Raw genomic sequence first — 9,345 nt, forward strand, 5'->3', positions numbered from 1 at the left:
GGGGGGGGGGGAATCTTTGGATTTCTCTTGCTTTGAGATTTATATATATATAATTTATATATGTTTGTGTGTAACTGAATATTTCCAAATTTTTATGTATTTCTTTGGTTTTTAATGGAATGGTATATTATAATATGCATATCCATAAAATTGTTAAGAAAGAAACCATTAATAAAGCCTTGTCAGTTTTGTACCAAAGCCACCAAACTATTTTTCCAGAAAAGAAATTAAAAAAAAAAACGTTTTATTCGACCTGATTTGAAAAGATACGAGATGATTTTTTTTTTAATTAAAAAAAGTCTATCCCCAACGGTCCAAGCAAATAAATATATAACCTTGTTTCCCAAATTTACTAGTCGTAGAAAATGTAAAGCGATCTCAGCCGTTGGATCGAGACCTTCACCATGATCAACGACCATCCGTCCATATCAGTTGCGCCCCTGCCGTCCCAAATGTGTCCTCCCATCTTCTCCTCTGAGGTATCTTCTTCTGTTTTTTTTTATAAAAAATTTCTTCATCTTCTTCCCGTCTGCGGATTCTCACAGAGAGGAGAGACGCGAGGAATGGCCAACACTCACGCCGATGATGATTTAGACGAGCTTCTGGATAGTAATTCTCCGATTCCTTACGTCTCAATCGTCTCATAAGCTCTCTCTCTCCTCTTCGTCACTCTGCGTGTATCTGTTTCCGCATATTTTTGTGAATTCATACAAATTTGCTAGCTTTTATGAACGTATATGTTGATTTTTCTGTCGTTTTTTGTGGGTTTTGTTTCAAAACTGAGAATTTTGTGTTTTCGTGTGTTGTCGATGCCGTCTCAGGCGCTCTGGATGATTTCAAGGATCTAAATCTTGCTCAAAGGTTACTTCTTTTTCTTACTCCGTATCGTTTTGATATGTTTCTATATGGCTTTGCGCTTGAAAGAGTAGGTAGGTTAAGTTGTGTTTGTCAGTTATGTGTATTGTGTGCGTATAAATGATCACTCCCTGGTGGGTTAGTTCTGTTGTTTAGATTTTGATGTTCTCTTTCTGCAAAATTATAGGTTAGATTTTAAAACTTTGGCATCAAATGCCCCTTTTAGTAGCAGATACAAATATAAAACTGTGCAATTTTCCTCTTTGGTTTTGATTTTGTGATTTGAGATCATATGGTGCTCTTTCTTTTGCACACCTTTTATGGTTGGGGGTGTTATTCTTGAACTTTGTTAGAGCTTCCGGTGTTTCTTTCGTGTTGCCCTATGGAAAAGTTCCTTCATTGTTGTAGAAGTGGGGGAGATGAGGAAGATGAAAAGAGTAAAGAACCAGGGCCATTGCCGACTGGGGTTCAAGGTCTTGGAATGGGATTACCCGATATGAGGAGCAGAAAGAAGGGGAAGCAGAAAGTCGCTAAGGAGGACCATGTCGCAGAGACTCTTGATAAGCTCAGGGCACAGACCCAGGAGACTGTCAAGGGGCTGGAGTCCTTACCGAAACAGCCTGCTTCTGATGATGCCATGGTTGAGGATTGGATCAAACAATTCGAGGAGCTTGCTGGGTCTAAGGTATATTTAACCTACTGAACTGTTTCTTATTGGTTTTTTCTTCTTTAGCAATTTTCTTGTATCGAACTTTGTGTTGGTTCTCTAGCATTATGGTGTGTTGTTGATATTGCCATAGATTGCCTGCTGGAGGTATGATAGTCAATTGTTAGAACCACTGTGTTCTCTTTACTTGTTCATCTGTGATTACATTTAGTAGGACTTGGATGTGTAGATAAGTTTGATTACTGTAGAAGTGGCTTATAACCTTTTCGTATCTCTTTTCTTGATCACCACTGGTGCGTGATTCATGGAGATGGAGCGTTGCGTACTGTTTTCGGAGGATAGACTGTGTTTTTAAAATGTTGAAACCTTCTTGAATCTGAGTACAAGTGCAGAGCAGGCGTAGAGAATTCTGAATCAAGATTCTATCAGTTTCATGCAGAATCCTGAACCCTTGTTTCGTTTCAGTTCCTGGCCAATCCTAGCATTGAAGATCTAAAACTATGGCTTCAAGATAGTTTGTTTTCGGTTTCATGTGCATCGGAGTTATCATCTGATGCCCTCCTCTTCTTCTGCTTAGGACTTGGAATCTATGGTGGACACGATGATGCAGCAGCTTCTGTCGAAGGAAATTCTTCACGAACCCATGAAGGAGATTGGGGAAAGATATCCAAAGTGGTTAGAAGAGCATGAAGCCAGTTTGAGTAAAGAAGAATACAAACGCTACTCACGCCAGTACGAGCTGATCAAGGAACTCAATGGAGTCTACGAGAATGATCCGAATAACTCAACCAAGATAATGGACATTATGCAGAAGATGCAAGAGTGTGGACAGCCACCCAGTGACATTGTGCAAGAGATCGATCCCGGCTTTGATTTCGCCAGTTTAGGACAGATGTAATGTCTTCCTCATCGGTTTTTTCCATGGATTCTTGTCTGTATGAGAAGATTCAGGCTGACTTGTTTCTGATATGTGCAGATCTCCAGAAATGCTCGAGTCCTCTTCGAATTGCTGTATAATGTAAGGGAAGATCTTCAAGGGCAAGTGGTAAAGCTTGTTTGAGTTTATTATTGGTCTTGTATCATTACAAAAAATGAAATAATTTTTTTTCTCTAATTATAATATTACATATTTACTTGTCAGAACCATAAATGTTATGGAAAATGTTGTGTGTGTTCACAACTTTTTAAAACATGTTTAATTAACGTGTATTCTCAATTTTCTATTGTTTTCTTGAAATATTAAAAACCTTCAAGTCGGAAATTCTTTTTCTTGTGAAAGAAAATGGAACCACCATCAATAAAATGAAAAATCTTTGGACTATATTTTAACTTATGTTGTATGACAATTTTAAGATAGGTTTATACAGGAAATATGATCAAACCCTAGCTAGATTTATTATAATGAAATCGATTTAAAAAAAAAAAAAAGTAACCTCATGCTTTGGAACCATCACGAAACTCGTCATAACAAAAACGTGCATAAAAAGAGTCCATTATAATTAATAAAATAAAGACAAGGTATGAATTTGATTTCTAGTAAATAATACAACCATATCACAGTTGAGAATGCAATAAAACCCTCGTCCCCCTTCCTTTGAATTCAAACGTGAGTAAATTGTGTTAACCAAACGAATGTATGGAGCTACGACCGGCCACGTTGGTGTTCAAAGTTCACAGGAAGAAGCCGGAGCTTATATCTCCGGCGAAGCCAACGCCACGGGAACTCAAGATTCTCTCCGACATTGATGATCAGTACGGTCTAAGGTACCATCTCCGCGCTATCTTTGTCTACAGACACAACCCTATCAAAGGGGCAAATAATAACAACAATGAGAACGTTCCTGCTCTGGTGATTCGTAAAGCGTTAGCCGAAACGCTGGTTTACTATTACCCGTTTGCCGGCCGGCTCCGGGAAGGGCCTAACCGGAAACTGATGGTGGATTGTAACGGAAAAGGCGTATTGTTTGTCGAGGCAGATGCTGACGTGGCTCTCGATGACTTCGGACAAGATCTTCATCCCCCTTTCCCTGAGGAACTTCTGTCTGATGTGGAGGATTCGATGGGGATTCTGAACTCTCCTTTGATACTCATCCAGGTAATTTCATGCAACATACCCAGTTACTTTGTTTGAGAAAAAATCATGTCCTGATTCAATGACCCTAATGAAAGAAAATTTGAATTTTCCTGGTAATTCGACGTAGGTTACGCGTCTGAAATGCCGCGGATTTATCTTTGCCCTCCGATTCATTCACGCCATGCATGTGCGATGCTGCTGGTCTATCCCTGTTCTTGAAAACACTAGGCGAGATAGCGCGTGGAGCCACCGAGCCATCTATCCCACCTGTGTGGGACCGTCACCTCCTGAACGCTAGGGTCCCGGCTCGTGTAACACACGTGCACCGCGAGTACGACAAGTTCCAACGCTCCAATGGAGGTAACGTCGTTCCATGTGACCGCATGATCCAACGCTCCTTCTTCTTCGGTCCCAGAGAGATCTCAGCCATCCGTAGACTCGTTCCACCCGAGATCCACGGCCGGACCACAACCTTTGAACTACTTATGTCGCTCCTCTGGCGTTGTCGAACCATCGCCCTACAACCGCTCCCGAACACCGAAACGCGGATCGTGATCTCTGTGAACGCGCGTCCTCTTCTTCAAAACCCGCCCCTACCACCTGGATACTACGGAAACGCGATCGCAATTCCTGTGGCCATAGCTACGGCCAGAGAACTATCGGAACGACCTCTGGAATTCGCGTTAAGGCTGGTGCAAGAGGCGAAATCCGGCGTGACGGAGGATTACGTCAGGTCCATGGTCGATCTATTAGGAACAAGAGGTCGAAAACACGTGATGACATCGGATACCTTCCTCGTATCAGACGTGCGGCGTGTCGGTTCGGAGGACATTGACCTGGGGTGGGGCCCGGCGGTGTATGGAGGACCGGCAGAGGGCCGTATGGGTGGCTTTGACGGAATTAGCTGGCTCGTATCGTGTAAGAACACGAACGGTGAGACCGGAACCCTCGTGCTGATCATTTTGCCGGAGCCAGCGATGAAGAGGCTCGCGGAACAGCTAACCAATATCGTCGACAACGATGAAAGTGACAGGCCCATTAAATCTTCGCTCTAGAAATATATATTACAAGTTGATGAACAAAAACAACAATAATAATAATAATAACAACAACAACGACGTTATCAAAATAATAATAATAATAATAATAATAATAATAATAATAATAATAAACCTTATACTCAATAAAAAAACTCTATATTTTTTTTATTATCAAAAAATCTTACTTATACTTATTCGCCGAAAAAAACTCTGTACTCTTAAAATATTAGATAAAAAACCTTGCACTTTTTTATTACCTAAAAAACTCTATATTTATAACTTATTAACCGAAATATATTTGTACTTTATAAAATTCTAACAAATAAACCCTTAAACGCAAATGTCCAAGAAATTAATAAAAAATCTATCCGAACCTAACCCAACCGATATATACCAGAACTGAATCGAACCGATTAAAATAATATACCATATTGGATATGAATATTTCAAATCCAAAATAACCGAACCGAAAATAATCGAACCGAAACTGACCAATATAAATCCAATCTGGTATATCTTAGATTCGGTTATTTAAAAAAATATGGTATTTAAATAAATACAGTTATTTCGGATTTGAATTTTTATTCGGCTCGAATTCGGATCGGGTATATAGATTTTTTACCGTATGTTTTGAGCATTTGCGTTTAGGGGTTTATTTACTAGAATAAATATAGGTATATTTCGACGAATAAATTATAAATATAGAGTTTTTTATAATAAAAATATATGTCTTTTGTCTAATATTTTAAGAGTACAAGAGGTTTTTTTGGCGAATAAGTATAAGTACAAGGTTATTTTATAATAAAAAAAAGTATAAGATTTTTTTATTGACATCCGAAGAGTACATGATTTTTTTGGTGATTTTTTCTAATAATAATAATAATAATAATATATACACAAAATTCTCAAAAAAAAAAAAGAATAAAACGGGATGGAGGTTCGGTCGGTCCAATGTTCACCAAGTTACATTGTTTCAATCCAGTCAGTTTGCATTTTTTGCAATTTTGCTTCTTTTTTTTTTCCTGTTGGGCGATAAAGAAAATAAACGATGAGTTCAAATTTATGCGTATATGTAAATATTATCCATTACCATTGCATTTGGTTATTATGTCTACCCTCCTTTTAGATATAAACAATAACAACTTTGTAAATGGTATCACTATGGAAAATTGAAAAATGATTTCTTTTAATCTTTCAACTTATTATATCGTCGTCTTTTATTAGTGCAGATATATTTTCTAAGAAACTTAATTTCCACGGGAAATTTTTAATTTTTGTGCAGGTATATTTGTAAAACACATTATCTATTAAAATTTCTGAATAATAAAATGGCCGACCTTGAGTTCTAAACGAATTTCAAAATCGAAATTAAATGTTGTGACCTAGAGCTTGAATTCCATTCTTTTGACAAAAAAATCTTAAAACTACTAAAAAAATCATAATAATTAAAAAAAAGGTATGAATTTGTTTTCTATAAATATGATTATTATGTTCTAATATTCATAATGCAATAAGGACACATCCCTCTCATCTCCCTGATTTATTTTACTTGCACATATACATATTCACACATAAACATATGCCGTGTATGTATATACGTGTATATATAAGGATATATATGTGTGTGTGTGTGTGTATATATTTATGTGCGTGAGCTTATAAGCATGTATATGTATTTATATATATGTATACATATGTAGTTGTGTATAAATGTGTATGTGTATATACGTATATAAGCTATATATGTATATTTAAAAACATCATGTAGTGTATAAACGTCCGTATATATATATGTGTGTGTATATATCGGTGTGAATATATTTTTTTTTACTTTTTCTGGTTGTGACAAGTTCTTTTTTATATGGAAATATCACGATATTACCGTCAAATCTTCATTCAGCCGTATCGGATTCCCTCTTGTGTATAATTTGGTAGTAAAATTCATCTATGTATATATCACATTTTTTAATTTGTTTATTTATTAGAAAGTTTTTGAAGAGTTTTTTTTTCTGTTAGAATGAAAATTAATTTATAAAATATTATTATTTTTATGATATCAAGTAAATTTGTATAGTTATAGCTAATTGATTTTTGGTGATATTTTGTAACTGCTTGTCTTTTAAGATAAAATTATAAAACATTCAGAAAATCATATGCACCAAACCCCCCAACCTGGCCAAATTATTAGCTAAATCGGTTGGTCGAATTGATTACAAAGAAAAATCTCCGAATCTGTTCACCCGATAATATATAATAAACAGTTAGTAATTCTAAGCAATCTTTCGTAACATTTAAAAAAAATTATTTTGAATGAAACAATGACTTCTATCTATTTTAATTGTAAAAATGAGTTTTTTTCTTTCCAAAATTAATATTGTATTAGTTAAAAAATATAAGTAATCCAATAAATAATTCAAGTAGAAATACATTGTCTTATCTAAATTGTACATTGTATATTACTATTTACTATATTTGTTGTTCTGTGTTGGTTGATAATAAATCAGACCCTTTTTTTATAATATTTTTTAAAAAATGAAAATTAGGAATATTAAAATAACCATGAAGAAAAGAATTACCGAGAACGTTCCAATAAAATAATTATGATATTTTTATGTTAAAAATCTAGAAGACACGGCATTTCTCTTTGAGATAATATTATATAGTTACAAATGGACATAAGTTCTAACTTCTAACTAAAAAGGTGGAATTTCTAGCTTCATTTTCATATGCAACAATGTTCCAACTAATATAATATAATGAATTGAAATGTTTTTCGTTAAAATAAAAACATTTAAATTATTATAATTACACAGAAATTACATATACAATAAAAACTTAAATTAATAAATCGCATATACATATATATTTTTAAAATTTTATTTATACGTTTTAATCCCTTATAAATAATTTAAATACTGATTCTCAACCATTTCAAACTAAATTTAGTTATGAAAACGCCGAGTAATGATTGAACATCATGCTATTTTAAAATAAAGTTGATGTATTTAAATTTATTACGTTGATATCCCAACTAATAACCAATTAATTAGATGGGTTGAATAATAAACCAGCATTATTCTTTATTGATTCGACACATAGTGGTATTGAATATATACGTGGAATAAAATACGCAATGTTTTTAATTTCTCGTATTAGATTTTAAGATTCAGAGTCTACTAATTATGGTTTATAATTAAGAGTAAACTAGAAATAGCGAAAGGAGAAAATAAGAGAAAAAAGAATTTGAAAAATTACAGAATGTTTGGTCCAATAAGATTCTTAGGAGGTATATAATATTTTATAGAATTGTTACAAATCGACGTAAATGTCTCCCTAAAAAGTAAACCACCATATATACTAACATTTACACAAAAAGAAAATTATGTGCTCCCAACCTCCAAATGGTCAAACTTACCATAAACACTTTTAAAACGTGAAAATAGATATAATAGTTGTTTTAAAAACTATAAATAGAATCCCATAACAAAAATTCAGGATGCATTCAAACAGTAATCCTTTGTACTTACCCCAAAACAAGCTATGGAGCAAAGACTAGCGACCTCCAAGGCAATCTCGTTGGCGTTCAAAGCACGTCGCCGGCAGCCAGAGCTAATCTCTCCGGCGAAGCCAACGCCACATGAGTTGAAGTTCTTATCCGACATTGACGATCTGATCGGTCTAAGATTCTTTATCCGTACTATCTTTTTCTACAGACACAACCCTTCGTCGATGATCCAAGCTGGCAACCCCGACCCTGTCCAAGTGATCCGCAAAGCCCTGGCCGAGACGCTCGTTTACTATTACCCGTTTGCCGGCCGACTTCGGGAACGTCCTAACGGGAAACTGATGGTGGAATGTAACGCAGAAGGTGTATTGTTTGTCGAGGCAGATGCTGACGTGGCTCTCGATGACTTTGGAGAAGATCTCCGTCCCCCTTTCCCTTGTTCAGAGGAGCTTCTATTTGATGCCGAGTGTAACAACCCAGATTTAGTAGAACGTCCGTTCTGGGTTGTCCAGAACGGACGGACCGCTCGCGCAGTCCGGAACGTCCGTTCCAGACCATAGAACGGACGGACCAGACTGTCGGCAATGACCACAGTCGCGGTTTTCGTCCGGGCCGACCTGAAAATGACCCCTGCGCACAAATCCGACCAGAAAACTCGACTTTTTGACCCTAACGCGTGATTAGGTCCCTCCTGGGTCCGGATTGCTGCTGAAAACTCGTCTAATCTCGACCATAAATCAACCCTTCTGCCCTCACTTGTTCTTCAACTTCGACCCAGAAATTCTCTCTAAAAATCTGAAGATTTACTCTCGATCCGGTCTCTACAGAACAAGGAGAGCATCACCAAGCCTCCCATCCGTCACCCATAGCACGGGCTTAACCCAAGGTGAGTGAATTCGAGTTTAATTCGGAAGTCTGTTAGACATGGGGTTTTGGGTTTTGGGTGATTTCGTACGAAATTGATGTTTGATTTGTGTTGTGCATGCAATTTTATGAGTTTTAGTGTTATATCCATAGTGAACCATGCATGTTTATGTATTTTGGTGAAAATCCGAGGACCAGAACGTCCGGTCTGAGGTCAGACCGTCCGTTCTAGGTCCGCAGAAGAAAACGCGAAGTCTGGAGGTTGAAGACGACTCCAGAACGTCCGTTCTGCAAGTCCGGAACGTCCGTTCTGACTTGCCAGAACGTCCGTTCTGGACGA

At 36.6% G+C, this 9,345-nt stretch overlaps 3 protein-coding genes and 1 pseudogene across 4 annotated transcripts in view; 3 read left to right on the top strand and 1 right to left on the bottom strand.

The window, feature by feature from the left end:
* Positions 1-427, bottom strand: part of LOC104821154 — a 2,267-nt pseudogene extending 1,840 nt beyond the window's left edge.
* Positions 428-451: 24 nt separating this feature from the next.
* On the top strand, positions 452-2,655 carry LOC104820827 (peroxisome biogenesis protein 19-2-like). Of its 2 annotated transcripts, none has more exons than XM_010551445.2 (5): positions 452-609; positions 822-861; positions 1,267-1,540; positions 2,100-2,416; positions 2,499-2,655. In XM_010551445.2, exons 1-5 carry the CDS (start codon positions 453-455, stop codon positions 2,542-2,544), a joined length of 834 nt encoding a protein of 277 aa, XP_010549747.1. In that variant the 5' UTR covers position 452; the 3' UTR covers positions 2,545-2,655. The 2 variants fall into 2 exon arrangements, with proteins under 2 accessions (XP_010549747.1, XP_010549746.2); XM_010551444.2 differs by having other exon boundaries at positions 454-609; positions 1,264-1,540.
* Positions 2,656-3,052: 397 nt separating this feature from the next.
* On the top strand, positions 3,053-4,651 carry LOC104821155 ((Z)-3-hexen-1-ol acetyltransferase-like). The gene is given in 3 exon segments (XM_010551954.1): positions 3,053-3,617; positions 3,724-3,777; positions 3,779-4,651. Coding segments are annotated over 3 exon segments (1,386 nt in total). The 5' UTR covers positions 3,053-3,158.
* Positions 4,652-8,158: 3,507 nt separating this feature from the next.
* LOC104821156 ((Z)-3-hexen-1-ol acetyltransferase-like) overlaps positions 8,159-9,345 on the top strand; it is a 4,146-nt gene continuing 2,959 nt past the window's right edge. Inside the window, exon 1 of the mRNA XM_010551955.1 lies at positions 8,159-8,644. Within this exon, the coding sequence (XP_010550257.1) occupies positions 8,177-8,644 (468 nt within the window). The 5' untranslated portion in view covers positions 8,159-8,176. The remainder of the gene's footprint in view (positions 8,645-9,345) is intronic.

Source organism: Tarenaya hassleriana, unplaced genomic scaffold (assembly GCF_000463585.1).
Source record: "Tarenaya hassleriana unplaced genomic scaffold, ASM46358v1 Cleome32, whole genome shotgun sequence".
Taxonomy (NCBI): domain Eukaryota; kingdom Viridiplantae; phylum Streptophyta; class Magnoliopsida; order Brassicales; family Cleomaceae; genus Tarenaya; species Tarenaya hassleriana.

Bases quoted from the DNA above. Each gene is read 5' to 3' on its own strand.
- LOC104820827 (XM_010551445.2), top strand. From the start codon at position 453: ATGTGTCCTCCCATCTTCTCCTCTGAGGTATCTTCTTCTGTTTTTTTT. The intron at 610-821 runs GTAATTCTCCGA...ATGCCGTCTCAG, and splicing joins TTTAGACGAGCTTCTGGATA to GCGCTCTGGATGATTTCAAG. The intron at 2,417-2,498 runs GTAATGTCTTCC...TGATATGTGCAG, and splicing joins TTCGCCAGTTTAGGACAGAT to ATCTCCAGAAATGCTCGAGT.